At 50.6% G+C, this 18,687-nt stretch overlaps 3 protein-coding genes across 3 annotated transcripts; 2 read left to right on the top strand and 1 right to left on the bottom strand.

Moving 5' to 3' along the window:
* The first annotated feature begins 2,071 nt into the window (after window positions 1–2,071).
* Window positions 2,072–8,130, top strand: eas (ethanolamine kinase 1). Its single transcript, XM_003742704.2, has 9 exons — window positions 2,072–2,301; window positions 6,073–6,133; window positions 6,238–6,333; window positions 6,464–6,691; window positions 6,795–6,899; window positions 7,019–7,150; window positions 7,249–7,387; window positions 7,461–7,577; window positions 7,708–8,130. The coding sequence occupies exons 1-9, from the start codon at window positions 2,234–2,236 to the stop codon at window positions 7,905–7,907; spliced, it is 1,146 nt and encodes a 381-aa protein (XP_003742752.1). The 5' UTR covers window positions 2,072–2,233; the 3' UTR covers window positions 7,908–8,130.
* LOC100899076 (transmembrane protein 230) lies at window positions 3,945–10,578 on the bottom strand. The gene is made up of 3 exons (XM_003742705.2): window positions 10,416–10,578; window positions 4,819–4,947; window positions 3,945–4,694 (listed from the first exon to the last, which is right to left on the bottom strand). Exons 1-3 carry the CDS (start codon window positions 10,474–10,476, stop codon window positions 4,501–4,503), a joined length of 384 nt encoding a protein of 127 aa, XP_003742753.1. The 5' UTR covers window positions 10,477–10,578; the 3' UTR covers window positions 3,945–4,500.
* Window positions 10,579–12,885: 2,307 nt separating this feature from the next.
* Window positions 12,886–18,429, top strand: LOC100903653 (E3 SUMO-protein ligase PIAS2). The gene is made up of 12 exons (XM_029111293.1): window positions 12,886–13,003; window positions 13,260–13,468; window positions 13,625–13,757; window positions 13,840–13,990; window positions 14,092–14,382; window positions 14,462–14,533; window positions 14,626–14,748; window positions 14,856–15,014; window positions 15,139–15,315; window positions 15,481–15,913; window positions 17,983–18,105; window positions 18,257–18,429. Exons 2-12 carry the CDS (start codon window positions 13,282–13,284, stop codon window positions 18,358–18,360), a joined length of 1,953 nt encoding a protein of 650 aa, XP_028967126.1. The 5' UTR covers window positions 12,886–13,003; window positions 13,260–13,281; the 3' UTR covers window positions 18,361–18,429.
* Window positions 18,430–18,687: the final 258 nt, after the last annotated feature.

Genomic DNA, 18,687 nt, shown 5'->3' with positions numbered 1-18,687 from the left:
ACGAAAGCCAGTCAAAATTATCGTTTCTTCGGGAAGCAATTGGAGCTCGTGGCAACCGCGATAGCATCGACGAATTCTGGGAGCGCTCTCCTTGGAGGAGGGATCCGAAAAGGCACTTTTCCCGATCAACGAGAACCGACAGAGAGTTTCGGGTCAGCTCTCCGACAGCCTCGTGCAGCCAGTCGGTAGCGTGAATATATTCATGTATGTTCGCTCCCATTGTCTGAAGCTCGAAATGTTTGATCGGAAACCGCCAGGATAAGCCTCATATCAGAAGATGTCTCGTACTCTTCACGAGGCAGCCCGCGTCTCGATCCGGAACGATCAATGCGGCTCATTCAGCTCCACACCATGATTGGGACGCGAGAGGGTATCGGATGCCGTGTCCCGCACTACCTATGAAGTTATCGCAAGAAGGAAGTCTCATTTGTTTGGGTGATGCCTTTGAATCGGATAGGGCAGGACGAGCAAGCACCGTACGGAGCTTCATTTAGGCCGAGACTGACTTTTGGCCGCCGCAACGTCCAACACGGATGGGAGATTCCCGTAGAATCAGGTTGGAGCTCGATCGTACTCTTCGGATTTATAGTTGTCCCTCACAGACTCCACACGAGGAGGCCCGACAGTGACTGTTGGAATTCCTTTCTCCGTATGCTGACGAAGGGATAAAGTGAAGGGATTGCTCTTGCTCACACTGCGGGATCCGGCTGCCATCTGAATCGGGAGCGTCGATTTCTGTCTCATTCTTAAGCGCGTGAAAGACTAGCTCTGTGCGCTCCTCGTCAGATAAAGCAGCCGAATTCGACCATTCGCGAACAGGTCTTCCGGTTCTCCCGGAGATTAGCATAATCCGACGAGAAGGTGAATACTCCAATCTTGCCCCTGAGGCCAGGGAGATCCTATGGACGAACGCGGCTCGTATCGGATCTAATTCGAAAGGTTCGACGAGCGCAGGCCCAGCGACGAGTGATGCCACGTCTTTTAGAACTGTGTACTATCTATGTAGATATTTCCATTTGAGCGCACTCTTTTGAGCTTATCACTAGAGGACTAATGGTTTTCGCGATATCAAGTCGAACCGCCGCTCAACCAATCTCCGACGTTTTCCTCCTCCGGAAAGACTCCAAGCTATTCCTAATCGATGCGGGATCACTTCACTGAGCGCACTACCAGGCAAACTCTTCAGTCGCACGGATATTGAGTTCTTCTGCGAAATGTACGTATATCGCTAGGCAGCTTGCTCTCATACTTCAGCAATCGTGAGCGCTCTCTGATGTCCCAACGGATCGCCCACGATCTCGGGATCACCATCAAAGCCTGCTCACTTTGAGAAAGAGTTTGAGGGAAGCGCGATCCTTGACGATATTCTCCGATGTTACGGCGGATCGCACAGCATCCCGGAATCACAACCACAGCCCGGCGGGAGCTCGTCGGAGGCGCGATCCTCAGGGATCCCACGATTTTTCCTGCGATCCCGTGGCGGATCAGACGGAATCTCGAAATCGAAGCCCGCGCTAGCCGAAGCTGGAATAGCTCGAGGGACGGCCTGCTCCCGATCGGATGCTTGGCGAAGATCATGCATTTCATAGTCTCCAAATCGATTTTATATTTGTCTTACGCTGGTTCTCCGAGCGTGTACCGTCTTACGAACCAGAATCGCAGGTGCCAGAAGCTAATATCGCAGAAGCCAGAAAGCTCAGCAGCCAGAGTCGCGGAAGCCAGAATTCCCATGGGCCAGGATTCTCAAAGGCCGTAAGGCGTGAACATTGGCAGAAGGTTGGTCGGAATTCGGCGGGTAGTGAGCCTTCGAGAGAGGGTTTTCCCACAGCACCGATCCCCGAATGTCATCTTTGAACACAGGGTCCCCCGGTCTCTCTCCCGGTCTCCCGAGCTCCATCGGACCACGTCATCTGTGGTATACCGGTTTCCGAGTCGTGGAAGAATTGCGATAATGGGCAAATCCAGTTGCCTTCCTTGCGATCGCGCATGTCCGCGCAGCGACCGGAGAGAAAATTCAGGCACACCAACTCAACTCCACTAAAGACCGACCGGGGTCCAAAGCTCAGACTTTAGCGTTCATGTCCCTCCTCCGCGCGGTGGTGCAAGCTGAGATATTGTTCGAAACGCCGCTCGCTGTTGTCAACAATATGTATTAGTCATTCAGCGACTTTCGAGAGACAAGGAGTCGGCCTCTCAAATTGTTCCGCGAACGAATGCCTTTAAAGATCTAGAAATGACGGTAGCCTGCAACAAGACCGACGCTCAGGGCAGCGGGGATTCATCATCGAACCGCATGAGATGGTGAGTTGGGCGCTTTCGTCATGGAGAGACACGATGGATCTGGCAAACGGGTTCCCCCTGGCGACATCGAGAGTTCCTTCAGTGGCCTTTGGTTATTCGTCGGGATCTTTGCCTTACCGGTACCTCGTGTGGGTCCAGAGAATTCCGGGGTCTGCTGAATTAGACCAAAGGTCGAGCCGCTGCATGAACGACTAGCATTCGCCCATGCAGGGGAGCTCCGTTGTAAGTAGATGAACCCCCACGGTCCCTCTCGACAGCATTTATTGGGGGAACATGGACTGATTGCATTAATGAGCAGTAGTGCCATTCGATCTGACGACGCGACGGTACAACTCTTGATGATATCGCCGGATGGCGCGAAGAGAGAAGGTCGCAACCCTCGGAATGCCGTCAGATATCGGGGAAAATTACAGCGAACCCCTCCGGGTAATGTAATCACTAGAGCCCGTGACTTCATGCAAAATGCATATAATGCTTAAAAATGCATATTCTGGGCTTTTCCTCCTGAAGATGCATATTCTGCGCTTTGGGGCATAATTCTGCATATCCCATATTTTCCCCATCGATTCTCGCGGGTCTCGACGCTGAGAGCGACGTACAGCCATGGTCAACCGAGAATAGATGGGAACGGTGACGAATCGGATACATCTTCCCGGATTTAGACAAGTTGGTCTCCAACGGGAAGAAAATTTTCCTGAAGTCTGCCGATCGGGTGAGCACATTCCGCGAGATCGCCCCCGGAGTGCCGCTGCCACCCCAGCCAGTTCTGACAAGATGGGGTACCTGGTTGAACGCAGCCGTCTATTACGCCGACCACTTCCATTCATTTTCGAAGGTTTTGTAAGCTCTGGACGTCAAAGACGCTGCGAGCATCGGAGCGGCTGCTCAATTGGTGAGGAAGCCCTCTGTAGGGAATTATCGCTCTTATAAAAGCAAACTTCGGAGAGCTCCCGCATGCCATCGAGAAAGTCGAACCGAAGGGACTGTCTTTGGTAGGAAGCGTGGGTATCTTCGAGGCACTTGTTAAAGATCTCAGGAAAACACCCGGTGATGTTGGGGATTTGGTCCCTAGGAAATGCGATGCGGTTTTGATTCGTAATGGCGGCTTCAAAATTCTCAAGGATGTCTCGGACATACTTCAGGGGGGCAGCTCCACGGATAGTCTCATTGGTCGCGACCCCTCGGAGATAGCCTGCTTCAAGTACGCACCGATCACGTCGGTGGATGTTGAAAGGAGCTCCTCTAGTTTGAAGCAACTTCTCAGCGCCCGTCGTCAGAGTTTTACGTTTTAAAATTTGTAAGAATGCATCTCATTGTCTACTGTAACCCGTAACCTAAATTGTGCCTGTATTAAGCAGGATTGAGTCAATTCCAGAAAGTATCATAAAACCTGAACGAAGCTCCTATTTTTTTGTGCATATTTCTCTTTTTCAATGCATATATCGGCCCTTTTTCAGGGCATACTTGCATGCATATTTCCGGTTTTTATAGTGCATGAAGTCACGGGCTCTAGTAATCACAAATCAAGAAATTTATTATTCGATGGAACAACCGATAGTGATCTATCCACGAGCAAAAAGAAACATGATCGGCCCTGCGGAAGCGCGATACGGCCAGGAGCTGAGTGGGAATCGGGAGAAAACGCCGAATATAGTCCTCGTGGAATGAGACGATGTCCACTCTAGGGCTCGTAAGTCTCCTCGATAGATTGCCGTCTTCGAGAGCTTTGGAGGGAAATCACCGGCGCTGTCGATCCTCTCACCGTAATGGACTAGGGTTCCGAGGGAGCATGGAATGGGGAAGATGTAATTTCAGTCGCTCGCCGACATTTTTCTGATTTATGAACGACGAGGAATCGTACTCTCTAATGAGATCAATTGCTTTTCGGATACCGTCTAGCTATTTGTGCTTCTCATCAAGATTACTTTTAAGGCACTCTTGACTAGCGAATCTGGCTGTGCATGCTAATACTTTTGGTCATCAAGCTTTCACTGTTGGTCTCTATGTGGCTAGTATACCGATCACGTCCAATGTACCTAATCGTTTCCGGAGCGGCATAGAACTAAGCGAGGGGAAGCTCATGCCCCTTGCCGCTTCGAGTTCGGAGGTCCTACGATAGACGGGATCGGGGATGGGCGTAGCGTCCGAGCTTCCGCGAGGTTGTTCAATGAATGAGAAATCAGTGCCTGAAAAGTTTTTCTATTCTACGTTTGGAATATCACTATAGCTGAATCCAGGAACGCCGTAGTAGGCTTGATACGCGATATAAGTGTAGAAGCAGCCCGGTATGAATAGCAATCCGCCGAGGGTGTATAAGCCCCACATGGATTCATGGAATGCAGCGGGCAGCAAGGACAGATTTATCGAGATGGCCACGCTCAGCAAGATCGAGCCTGAAACAAGTGATGAGTTGCTCAGGGATTTTTCTGTCTCTTCCCATCGAAAGCGAGATATTTCGATGCGATACAGTCGCGCCCATTCCGGCACGAGATTTGGTCATGTGACGTCGGTGCTTACCTCCGATGAAGAGAAGTACCGCAGAAAAGATTGACTTGTACGGAACCTTCGTGTGCTTCGGCATATCGAATTGTTCCGGAACGAAGTCATCGTTCCGAAGTCTCCTGTAGGTTTTCTCCGGCGAAAAAGCTGCAAGGTCGGGAATGGTATCTGAATCTGGGTTCTTAGATATTTTCTGCCATGTTTTGCTCCTGCTCGAAACGCGAAGCGATCGACTCCGCATCCAGGTAACCTCGACACAGTTATCGCAGAGTCGCAAGTGTTTCATGCGCTAGCTCAAAGGTCGGAATGGAGAGAAGGCACGCGATGCATAGTATCGTGAAATTCCCTGGACTGTATCCCATGGCGGAATTCCAGATGCCTGCTGAACGCTTTCCCTTCCCTGAGCGGAGGAGGGTGGAAATTGGACGTTAGATTTTCCTCGCGGCCATCGAAGATTTTTTCTAGATCTTTCCCATCGTTCGAGGGCACTTGGCTCTTCAGGAAGGGCCAGCAGTGTAAAGGATTCCCTCTGTCAGGTTGGAACAAAAAGAGAGCTGTCGTGAGTTTCTCGAAAACGGTTTACGGGAGATTCGTGGAGCGAAGCGTAAGTCACGCAATCCCTGCAATGGAATCGCCTCGGTTTGGAATAGACTGGGCGACCAGAATGACCCACGAAGTTCTTCATCAGTGAAGATTACGAACGAGTTTTATCGGTAGTAGTACTAATGATCGACGCATAACCGAGCCCCGGCGAAGAGATTGCGAGTCTCTACGGCTAGCGGATTCCCTTATGCCGATCTGACTCTCTACAGAAAACCATGCTCGGGTAGATTTTTGCCGTCGGCGACGACGCTCTACCGCTTGCCTGATGGGGGCAGGGGAAAAGTAGCCCTTATGGAGCACATGCCAGTTTTGGAACTGGGGATTTAACCTGGCGATCCATGAATGTTCACGGTTTTGTTCCGCAGACTCCTATGGGGTGTTCCAAAACTGGTTCCCCTTCCCCCCAAACCAGCGGGCGTGGGCCGGCATTTCTCGATTCTAGCAATTTCAATCCCCGCTTGGGGGGACCGAAAAACCCGTGCCCCTCCAGCTCGTCGATGGGTCAGGTCGATATGCTGGGCTGAATCGGCTGGGAGACTGACAGAGCTGCTATCCACCAGAAGTGGGGCATTCCATCTTCGAGAAGCTCCAAAAATATCCACAAGAATACAATCGTCGTTCTGCTGGCAGTGAATGCCGGATAATCCATCGAAGTCATTCCTTTTCCAGGCAACAGAACAGGACCGCCATGGCCGAGCGGCAGAGCCAGGAATGCGCCCGGATTCAACGAGTGAGTTTCTCCCCCGAAATGGGAACAGCATACTCTAGAGGCGTAACAATTTTTGTGTAGACGGGGCCCGAAATAACCACTTGGCTGGCTCGTTGATACTCTAGCTCAACAACGTTGTGGACATATCTTCGGAGGAGACAATTCGGAAAAACGTCGCGGAAATCGCTCGCATCGCTTTCCCCTCTTGTGATACATCCAAGGTCAGTGATCAGGTATTTTCTGTCGATCTATGACAAATGCTCCGAAGACATTCGATTGTAATGTCAAAATCACCGAACGCCACCGAACGCCTCTAGAGGTTCTGAGGGCGTCGATTTTCTCCTATTCCAGCTCTCTTACAAAGTCCTCACTGGAGGCTTGACGAATAAGTTATTCCTCTGCGAATATTCTCCCAGCGGACCGAAATTCCTCTGTCGGATATATGGGGAGAAAACGGAACAATTCATAGATCGCGAGGCCGAAATCCAAAACATGCATTTCCTGTATAGCCATGGCATGGGACCAAGAGTACACTGCACTTTCCGGAATGGCGTGTGCTACGATTTCTTCCCCGGTCAGGTAAAGCTCCCGATCGTGGTCCGGTGTTTGGAGACGCAGGGACGAGTTGTTTCCGCTGGAATTTCCGTTCCTTGAAGCTCACGGTACTCTCGTACTTTTTCAGACGTTCGATCTCGAAATGGCAACAAATCCAAAGTATTCTTTTAAAATAGCAGAGCATATGGCGCGTATGCACACGATCCCATTGCTGCCCAGTCACGGAGAAAAGGTAAGATTCCAGCTGGGAACCTACCATGGTGGCCAGGTGTCGCTACCTGAATAGCATGTCCGTTTTTTTTCTAGAAGCCGTGATGACCCGCTTCTATTGTTCGCAAACGTCCTTCACAGGCAAGAATTGAAAGTATGTTGGATCATTATCTCAGCCTGGTGCCCTTAGAAACCATTCAGTCTGCCGAAAAGAGATTGGAAGTCGAATTCAAGTGTGTGGACTTAAGACACGAGGTTTCTTCGAATAAGAAGGTTCGATATCCATCTGGGCTCTCATCACCCGATTCATGTCCTCTCTTCGAGAAAATTAAGATGCCCCCGACACGATACTCCATCTGAGACTTCTCCAGGTACTGCGGACCATGGAGAGCGCCGTCGTGTTCTGCCACAACGATCTCTTACCGAAAAATATTCTCCTGGGCAATAATGACGAGATATACTTCATCGATTACGAATACGCATCCAGCAACTATCAGGCATTCGACATCGGTAGGTTGGATATTCTTAGGAGCTTTCCGGAGAAGAATAGCGAGATGAGCTTTCCGAACAATGCTTATTGAAGGCAATTACTTCACCGAATTCGGGGGTCAAGAATCATACGATCGGAGTTTGTACCCTGGGAAGGATTGGCAACTTCGTTGGATAAGAAGCTACCTCACAGAATACCATCGCCTCAGAGGTACCGAACACGCGATTATTATTCGGCATTAGTCTCAGAGATATGATTCAGTGCGGTCACTAGCGTCGGTCATCAGAAGCCGAAGAGTCGACCGAACAATTTGATTTTGATTCGCTAATTACTTTTCTAGGCACCGGACCTCCGTCAGACACTGAAATCGAGACCATGTACATTGAAGTTAACAAATTGGCTTTGTCGTCGATGTTGCTCTGGGGAATCTGGGCCTTGATACAAGCCGCGAACTCGACGATCGATGTTGATTTCGTGGGATTCGCAATCTTACGGTTGGGGATGTACTTTTACAAGAGAGACGAGTTCCTAGCTTTATAATTGATCGACCTGACCTGGCTCGAGACTAATATGACACCATCCCGGTTCCCGTTCGAACTTAAACCCGTGGGGCACCTCGGATCAAGCGGTATCATTATCAACAGAAAATGGGCCAAGGAGAAGAATTTCACGGTGCAAACTCTCAAACTCTCTAGACCGCAATATCGCGGTGGATGTCACCGCGACTGCTTTCGAAAATTCAATATCATTGTCCTTCATACTTCATACCGCGGCCGCCGAAATAATTTTTGTGTCTTCTCCTGTCCTGCCCTCATTTGCTCCCTGTCTTTCGGAAAAAGAAACTGATAGGATACGTCACCGAATAAATAATTTGAAGATTGGGAGACTCTCAAAAGGAACCTGGGATCTGATTCCTATACTGACGGCTCGAGCTTACTCCGATCTGATCCGATTTGGAAAGATCAGGAAGATACGAGAAAGCTTTATGGGAGGGGGTTGGGCAACAACTCCAGGCGTCGTGATTTCCGTAGGGAGAATGAGGCACAGAGGATATATAATCGTGACCGAACCTCAACTCAGCTCTCAATTCGCCGGAGAGCTACAGATTATTTGATAAGAATGGAGAGGGTACACCGCGAGATGGAACTCAGCAGACCACACGGAGGGGGTTTTCCGGCGCCCGGCCTATCGATTCGGTCAGCGATTTGTGGGTGTCTGTTTCAGAATGAGACCTCATCGGTGAATATCGAGGCCGCTCAATCGCAGCTCACTGGTACGTGCAGGATCTCCTCGGCCGTAATCCTACGGTCGAGGAGAGGCTCGGGCCGCATTCAAGAGAGAATATTCTTCATGGCTTCCCCTATCTTGAGCCTCGTGAAGACGCTTGGTAGAAGCGATTCAGCTCGCAGCATCGCAATCGCCATTTTTCTCGACTACAGGTGCCTCCGCTCTGAACTTCATTGGAAGGTTCAGAGATTGGCATCGAGCGCTTTCCGATGTTCCCGGCGAGTTGGAGGGAATTCGGAGGCGTCCGAATTGCGGAACTCGTATGCGACAGTATACTATTGGACTTCACCGACCATGTTTGGTCTTAGCTCCCGGCAATTGAATCTATTCCACGGCTATCGAGGGTTTCATTATCAGGTGTCCACTCATTCCCTCTTCGACAGGAAATATGTATCAGTTTACACCGACAATTCATGGTTCGCAGATCTTGCCAGAGAGCTCGCAGACTTCGAAGATTCCGAGAATCGAGGACGAAACTCTGTTTCATTGATCCGATGTTTCGAATCGCGAAATCAGGATCTTCGATTTCGTTTCCTGATCGTAAAATTCCTTGAGCGTTCGATCCGGCCGCACGGTGGAATCGAGTAGAGAAGCTGTTTTGGCGAGTTGTTTTGGCAGGTGGTGGGAGACTCGATATCAGAGGGAGCAAGGGAGTCGGGAGAATTAACCTTGTAAATCAGTCATTTGTCGATGTAGATCTGATATGTCCCACATACAGCATGCGACAGAACTGAACTTCATCGATATCACCCTGGGGGCCGAGAACAGACTCATGTAATGATGATCTCAGGACCAGAATGTATGCCGGTTCCCACCTCGATTTGTCCCGAGTAAATTACCTCGATAATGCGCGGCCGGAACGTTGTAGTCGCTCTAACCCTGCGGAACATGCTCAACCGTCGAGTTGTCTACTCATGGTGAAGAATTCAATACCGTACCGGGAAAGCCGAATTCGCCTAGAACGCAATGCCTAGGGATGTAAATTTCACCCTTAACTTTCGCGGAAATCTCCGGCTACTCCTCATAGACTTTCAAGGGAGGCCGCGAATTCGGCGGAAATTTTCCGCGAAAAATCTTCATCCCTAGCGATGCCCCAGTCGATTCGGGATACCCATCATGCGAATGCCGAAGAATCTACATAGAGTTGCACGTTTTCTAGCAGCCATGAGCTTCGGCTGTTGGACGGACGTATGTCTCGCTGCTTTTAAATCACTCGTGTGAGTTCCGGAAGGCACAAGCTCCGACTGTTTCGAGACTCAAAACAATGCCACCGGGAGCTCTGATACGGGATCTTTTCGTCCGCCTTCCTACAATGATGGAAAAATCCGGTATCGGAGATGGAACGATGCTGTCCCACCAGCTCACTGCAACGACAGGGCGTTGTCACCGATAGGAGGAGTCCTTGGAGAATCACTAGCGAGTACTCTGAGACCTCCGGTACAAGAATAGTTCGTGACACACTGGTCACGGGCCGTGTCGCTTCTTCTTTCGAATCGAAAACTGTCTGTGGGATCAATTCCAGACATCTCATCGGGATGCTCGGAGTCAGTCATTCGGAATCAGATCCAAGCCGACCGGGAGCGTGAGTGAGAAGCAAGCCGGAAGCCGGGGAAAACGTCGAAGCGAAAGGAAAGCCGCCTAGGGGACACGTGGGCTCCAGAGAGTCACAAAAATTTGGAATACAATGAACTCGGAAATGGAGCGCGGGAGCTTCGGTGTCGATGAGGAATCAGTACTGCGGACGAAGATCGAAGACCCTACCTTTGCTCGCCGCGGAAGTCTTGATGATGTCGAAGAATTCCTTGGCGTCTTTCCGGCCCATTTCGGATTTTGATATGGGCCAGGGTGGAAATCAAGAACTGCACCGGGAACGATCACGGAATACGCTCCTGAGCGCGATCAGCTGTTCGGCGGCGAGGATTAAGTCAGGAAGCCGCCATTTTGCGATGAATGTTATAACGCTACCCTCTCCGAGAAAAATGGCGTCGTCCCACTTTTCGTTGACTACCGCTGAATTTCGAGAGCTTCCCAATTGAATCCTATTTTTTCTCAGCCTAGCCATTCCACGGCGATCAGGTTCGCTCGTCATCGATATTTTTCACCTCTAACCTTGGGATAATAGGAGGTGTACGCAAACAAATGTGATGGACCGCCCGTCCGCGTTGCCATGGCAATTCCTATATAAAATAGACATAAATCATTCCCGAAACAATTGAAGTTCTGTCTCTGCATCACACAAATTTCGCGGTGGGAACATTTAAAGGAGTTGTCTTCAGGAGTCGCTTCAGAAAGAGGGGCCACGAAGTCAAATAGTCATTTTCCTGGCTCCCGGAGCCCCTCTTCTTCACGGAAACATGTCAGCCAACCAAGATGTGATTGATCTTCGGGTGAGTTCGCAGAAGATGAGTTAGGCTTAGTTAGTCGGAGAGTTCTGGCTTTTCGAAATTCTCGATCTCTCCTCACGTGTACTCCTGAGTCGGGATGAGATCAGCCATCTCCGACGAGTTGAACTGATTCGATCCGCTGATGGGTGATCGCTACGCTGGGTCACCAGCCTGTCACACCGCATTCGAATTGGCTCATATGTGCCCCCGACGATTCTCCAGATACAGGGCCGTCCGTCTGAAACAGAAAACCACGAGCACGACGGACGGAGCGAGTATGAACTTCGTCGTCATCGTAGTTATTCAAGAGCTCCGTCGGGATTCCTCTGCCGTATCACACAGATGACCCTTCCGGCCGAGATCAGGCCAGATATAGCGTGACATATGCAAGTGTGCGCTCTCCGGTTCAGGAGAGATCGCTATCTGTTGAACGAAATCCGAATAGTGAAACGAAGTCTTCACGCCCCCAAGTCCCATGTCTCATGTTCCGAGACTCGATGCTCATGAGATTTCAAATCGGTGATGGGCCGTTTGCGTCATATTCGCTTTCACAATGAGTCGGAGACGCCGACGGCTCGCTACGAGCAAAGGGTGATGTTTACAAGCACTTCGCTGTTGCGCAGAGCTCATATCGTGGAACGTCGCCTTCGTCTGAGCAAGAGTCGATTGAGCGCAGCTCCTAGCGATTATCCCGAGCAGAGACTGCTAGAGTATGCCGCGACAATTCCTTTATTTAGCTAGCTTCCTGTCAGCGCAGCCCGTCCTGCTTTGGACTCCTCGGGTTAATGAGTGGAACGATATCGCCCAGATCTGAAAGCTCGGAAATCCACGCTCGGAAATCCATTGGGTGTTGTCCTGTAACGAGATGTGGAGATCTAATGATGCCAGCTCTAAGCGACCCCCACCCCCCCAACTCCTTCTCATGCTTCTCTGGAGAGCGAGTCACAAGTTCTCCGTCGTCAACGCTGACCGTTGAGATAGCTGAGCCGACGAAAGGAGGAAACACCCCATCGCCTGTTCAAGCTCAGAGAAGCATCGGGGATCGACGACCGGGATCACTTGTGAGAGGGAAATCGATTTTTCTCCAAATCAATCATTGAACTTGAGGGCAGTATCCTCGATGAGAGCGCGATGGTCTCCGATGCGGGCCGGCGATCGGCATATTTTGAGACTCTGGTGCGAGGGCACTCCTCCAAGCCGGCGACAGCGTGGTACCTATTCATTGTCCACCGGAGAAATCGGATGAGCAAGGAACTCGAATCAATGACCGTATAGTCCTTCTTGAATGATCTTCTGATGAAACGCTGATAAACGCTCTAGACCCGGATGACTTTATTTAACGAGAGCCGATTTTGAGTCGAACGGTCAGGAATTGTTCCGGGAGGCGATGGCCTGCTGCTGAGGTCATTACTGGAAGCTCTCTCCGTCGAATCGGGTGGAAACATGATGAGTCCCCCTTCTCTTGACTGGGTTTCACCCCATCCCCGTCGCGTCGCTCCGAGATTGGCGGTGCCGACGCAGTACTTCGTGCGCGGAACCTTTGGAAATTCCCCATCAGTTCTTCCCCTCTGAAGAAAGCTCTCGAAGTTTGAACGAGAAGCCGTTACTAATGGCTGAGGATGAGTCAACTTGTTTTGACGGGTTTGGAGTCGAGCGTCCGCTGACAGCGCTGAATCAGAGCGAGGCCACTCAAAGTTCCATCGAAAAACTCGAGCGCCGAACCTAAACATCGATGATTTGATGCAGTCTCTCAGGAACTCCATGAAAAGATCATTCAAAACCTCCATCTTCGTAATTCCAGAGTATCATATTGAATTTCCGGGTATCCGAGCTGCAAGTTCTCCTGGGCTTCGCTGGCCGGAATAAGAGCGGAAAGAAGCAAGACCTGCAGCAAAGAGCACTCGAACTCCTTCGGGTGAGATCGACGCCTATCATTGTGAAGATCAAGGAGCTCCATAGACGCAGGTGAGTCAGTAATCAGATTAAGCTTGCTTAGAGAACGGCCGGGTCTTCAGAGATCCTTTTATTAAATTACTTCACATATTATATTATGTCCCCCGTCTGTTCCGATGATGCCTACAAAATGAGCCGCAGTATCCAAGTCAATATATTCGGATCGAGACGGCGGCAATGTGTTCTTCTATCCATTGGTCGCTCACCGCACGCGGCGAGCATTCGGATGAATTCTCGACCTCAGCGCTCATGAACTACTGCGTTTCAGCGCTGGCCGCTACGCGTCTGAGATGGATAATGTCATGGCGCGATCGAACACGCTAGGCATAACGCCCCACGGTGTGCTCGAATCGCCGCCTCCGTCGACCGGCTTGGGGACCATCCCACAGAGTCGGATCTGCGCAGTTCCTCCGATGAAGCGCGATGACCCTCCGACCTCGCAACAACAGAACGGCATGAGCTTCTTGCATAGACAGGGTGAGTTTTCGCGTACGATTTCGTATACGGATATCGAGGACTATACGGTCCCAGTACGTGGAAAGTGGGATCAGACCGAGTAGGAGTTGAAAATATTAGGAAACGTTTTTTCTTCTCGTTGACAATGAGGCTAACCTGATTTTCGCGGTCCGACAGGGAGTCTGGCTTCATCGTCGGATCCCCTCTTCCCAGTTCTAGGTGCCGGCATTTACAATTTCCCGCTGCCCCAGGTCCCGCTCGGTGGCAACTCACAACTACTGAACCAATATCCGATACATCCGGATGTAAAGTACGTTTCGTGGTAGGATGTCTCGCCCATATGAAGAGAGCGACTCAGCAATGGATTTGACGGCGATGCGTTTCCCTTACAGATTGAAGAGTCTACCGTTCTACGAGCAGATCGCCGAAATCCTGAAACCTACGTCGTTACAGCAGAATATTCCTCAGCCGCCCCAGCATCAGAATCAACAGACTCCAAGATGCAAGGAGGCAGAATTCGCTTTCCATATGACGCCCCATCAGGTGGGACTCAATGCCCTCTCGATGATACCACCGTGCTCCGAGATGACGAATTGCCCTCGATCCTACGATTCTGTACACTGAGCAATTATTATCGATTCCAGGTACACGTCTTGTTGATGTCGAAAGACTACAAACCAGGCGAAGCAGCCGTTCAACTCCAGCTTCGTTTCTGCGCGCTCGATTCAACTGTGCCTCAGGATGATGCTTTCCCCCCCGGACTCAATGTGAAGGTCAACAATAGGATCTTGACCCTCCCTAACGCTATTCCGACGAATAAACCCGGCGTAGAACCGAAACGGCCCCCCAAGCCATTGAACATCACAACCCTTTGTCACACGAACACAAATCTTCCAAACAAACTCCACGTTACTTGGAATCACGAATACGGAAAGGTGAGTCAAGGATCCGACTCGATTCGGTTCGGAACTCGAAGTTGATGTGCCTCTTCGATAACGGTGAAAACTTCTCTAGGCTTTCGTTTGCGCCGTCTACCTCGTCCAAAGACACAACGCCAACGCCCTTCTGGAAAAGCTGAAGAAACGGGTAAGTACCAGGAGGGAATTGTCTTCCGCGGAGCATGGGAGTCTCCACATTCATGAGCCAGAGCTTGACCGATCCCCTCTTCCTCTCTGCAGGGGAAATTACCGGCGGAAACAACGAAAACAATGATCAAGAAGAAGCTTTCGTCAGACGCCGATGATGATTTGTGTCTAACGTCGATACGGGTGACGCTGGTCTGTCCCTTGGGACAGTGTCGTGTGAGTATATATCGACTCCTGTATCCCCTGGGAAGCCTAGGATCTCGTGCGCTGGGAGGACCGGTCGAGAGGCTCGTTGGAGCTCAAGTCGAATCCGTGTCTTACAGGTCCAAATTCCTTGTCGTCCCGCCGGTTGCTCGCACATCAATTGTTTCGATGCCTCATTCTACCTCATGATGAATGAGAAAAAACCGACCTGGATTTGCGCAGTGTGTGATAAGAATATCTTGTTTGAGGATCTATATCTCGATGCGTACATGGAAGAGGTTTGTTAGCTGTAGAGCACCGCTATCCAAATTGATATCCAGGACTCTCAGGACCCGTATTACGGAGCTCTCCGAGTGTATTTCTCAAGCGTCGAGATGTTGCTCAATGATCCTCATTCGTCAGGTCTGCCGCAATGCACCGCCTGACTGCCGCGAGGTGGAATTCACCGAGGACGGCAGTTGGGTACCCGTGATGGAGGAGAAGGAGGATTCTAAGAAGCGGAAGCGACAAGCGAGCGACTCGGATGATTCGGATGCTGAGAGAGAAGCCCGCAAGAAAGATCAGAAGAAAGAAAAAGAGGTCAGTGGGCGTCCGATATCCAGGGTGCCGTCGATGTTGCTTCGCCCTCCGATACTGGGGAGATGCACTCATCGCGCCATATTGTGACTGGATCGCGAGCTCGGTGCTCATTCGGAGATAGAAGTCCTCCAATGTCGTTGTCTCATTGGATTTTCTCTGTATCAGGTGATGATCGACTTGACGGAATGTACCGACGAAGAAGACAACGTGCCCCCTCCTCCAGTCATTTCGAGAGCGGCATCGGCGACAGCGACAGCTAGCAATGGTCAGAGAGCGCCACACGCGTCGTCGAGTAGCACGGGAAGTTCTAGCAGTAGTCAGCTGCATTCACGGCAAGCGTATTCGACGAATTTGATAGGACAGCAGCACCAGCATCACTCGCAACACCAACAGCAACATACACAGCACCAGCTACAGCAACAACAACAGCATCATCAACATCAACAGCAAAGTAGCTCAACATCGTCGGCTTCGCAAGGAAGCGCGGGGTCATCGAGTGCGAGCTCAAGAAATTTGGCCCAGAATCTTTCAACGACATCGAGGGCATGGCCGAGCACCTACTCTGCAGCTGTTGCCGCGGCTTCTAGCGCAGCTAATAGTGAGTCTGAAAGTCATAAGTATTTTACCAGGTCGAAGAAACGAAGAAAAAATTTGTGAGGGAGGAATCACAGCGAGAGTGTTTAGCTCAGGATCCGGTAGATGGACATAAAGCCGATGTTTTACGCCAGATAATGCCACGCTTATTCAACGTTTGTTGAAGACGGAATCTCGGCGTCCAAGAGTTCGAGCTCCGCGGCAATCGGAGACCGGAAGTTACAATCCTATGTGTACTAGAGCTTGTTGTCGATGAAACCCTAGATCTTCAGTGAACATCATGGGATCCATCAGTTCCTTGCTCTGAGAAGACGCAAAATCTGTATCAAGGGGCATTCTGTAAACTAGCGGCTGTCACTGAGAGAGTCTCATGGAAACTATCTTTCCCCCCCGTAATTTCCCGGGGGTAGAGGATCGTCGGCTCCTCCAGGGAAGATATTGATCACACATGGGACTTCCTTGCCGCGCGTGGCCGAGATACCGAGAGCCAGCCTTCGTCCGACGCATGGATTTTTTCCATGATCGCAATAGCGGGAGTCGAGAATCCGATTTGAGGCACCGTTCATGACTCATTGTGGACCTTTCGTTCCGCCCAAGCCCCCATGTGGATGGAACTCCCCAGATATGGGCCCTGAAACGGAAGCTCATCGATTTATGTCTCGGAGACGAGGCTCAAAGGTGGTCAGAACATGCGCTGATGAATTCAGGCGAAAGCTATGCTCCCTGATCCCAGGTGCCTCTGAATAGTGCACCGCGGACTCTCATTCTCTACAGGAATTCCTTTCAAAAATGTATTCATGGGAGCTGTTCTGAATCAATTATGGGTTTCTGACTCAACAGGAGTCATTGGCGAAACTTCTCCTCCTCGCTGGAGAAGGCCGGGGAGATTCTTACCTTGACTGAAACCCCATCCGGATATTCTTCATCATTTTGGCGTAGAACCACGCTTTGTCCCCCGACAGACGGAGGAGCAAGGGCATGCATCGCGAAAAATCGATCACAAACCTTCTCGTGACTATGCCCAGAAATCGGGCATTCCTCGAGCAGGAGAGCAGTGTTCGAATATGCATCAGACTCAGCGGGGCATGGCGAGAAGCTTATCCTGAGCTCAATTAGGCGATCCCCTAAGAAGGAAGAGGTCATGATGCGGTAGGCGCCGCCATTAAGAGACAAGAGAACAGTCCTTCATTCTAGAGACCGTCTAACCTCAACGGATCCGAAATTAAATGCTCTCCATGAAAGAGACCCTCGCCCACAATGTAATTTCCCTGCTGTTCCCGAGGAGTCTCTTTTGAGCGGCTTCGACTGTATAGCCTCCGGCTCATGACACTCGGAAACTACGCTCCCTAGAACGAAGATCATGATGGCGAGCAGCTCGCAGCTCGGTCGGCACAATCAGCCAAGACAATCGTGTCTCAATTCTGTGGGCCAGGCGACAGGCAGTGGAATGGGTTCCGAGGAAAATAAGCTGCTCCGTAGCCTATCGATCAGCGAGGATGTTCCCATTCTGCTTGCGGACAACCGTTGGTCACAACAAGCGGATCGATTTTCGACCATTCCGGTAAAGGATCTTCAAGGATCGCGGTTTCGATCTTTTTTCAATGAGTCCTCACTCGATGTGGGATCTAAATATGCTACGATGGACACCGGAATCGATGACTCATTGATCATGCTATGAAGTGAGCGTTGAAATCCGAACTAGCGCTCCTTACGCATTGGGCGCAAGTTCCGAAGGAGTTCTATGACTCTAGATGAGGTCGTCCGCGTGGAAAGCTGAGCCAAGCTCTCATGGGTACGACTTTCATGCTGGGTGCCCGGTATAGCTCGTCGAGAAACATAATAAGGGAAAACACGCACTCCTACGTTAAGGGCCCGTGTGATTCGCAGACTTGGTCAACTAGCCCCGTACTTTGTGAGAGCTTGTCCTCGTAGTGAGTCGACAACATGAACTCCTGGAGGAGTAACCCGAGTACGCCAAGGAATCGTAGCTTCTGATCAGCAGATGTTGTCTGTAACTCTGACAGAAGCGTAGGGTGTACCATCTACAAACTGACTGATTGTATTCGTTTGCAGATTCCGGATACTACGGATCGGGATTTCCCGCGGAATACTTTAACCATTCGGGGGTCGGTGCCAATACTTCTTCCTCATCCGTCCCGCAGAACATATACAACCCGCATCCGACGTCTTACGCATGTGAGCAACCTCTATCACGTACGAGCTCATCATTTAATTGCATATTCTTGGATATCGAGACCGATGCGGGGAGGGGAAAAACGTCATATACATAGTTGATAAGAAACCCACAAAGCCCGAACGGATGACTAATTCGACGATCCGTTTACAGCCTATGACATATTCCAATTGCTTGTGGAAGATCGCAACCAAATGCAGCCTCGGCAGAACCCATCAGGAAGTGGGGGTCCTAGGAACGTTATCAACTTGGACTGACATCGTCATTCCACGAAATCGAACGTTCAAGCGGAACTCCGTAGCTACAATGTCGTTCCGAAAACTTCTCCGAGCCTGCCAGTGAAATCAAGGTTAAGAGGAACAATGGCGGAGATCGCAACACCATCGCCCTCCCTTGAACCTTCGTTTACTTTCGGAAGCGGAACACTTGCGTCTGACAGCAGTCATATCAACCCATCAAAATATCCTGACGCCACCCCCATAGCGAGAAGAAAAATAGAGCGACGCTCGATCGGCGTCGAGTCGACTTTCCACTTGCCAAGCCCGACTCTCGTCCCGCCGACAGATTCACATGCGCCTACGGGC

Source organism: Galendromus occidentalis, unplaced genomic scaffold (assembly GCF_000255335.2).
Source record: "Galendromus occidentalis unplaced genomic scaffold, Mocc_1.1 scf7180000077430, whole genome shotgun sequence".
In the NCBI taxonomy this organism is placed as follows: Eukaryota; Metazoa; Arthropoda; class Arachnida; order Mesostigmata; family Phytoseiidae; genus Galendromus; species Galendromus occidentalis.
Note: the sequence above shows the minus strand (reverse complement) of the source record. Positions and strands in the feature narration are given on the sequence as shown.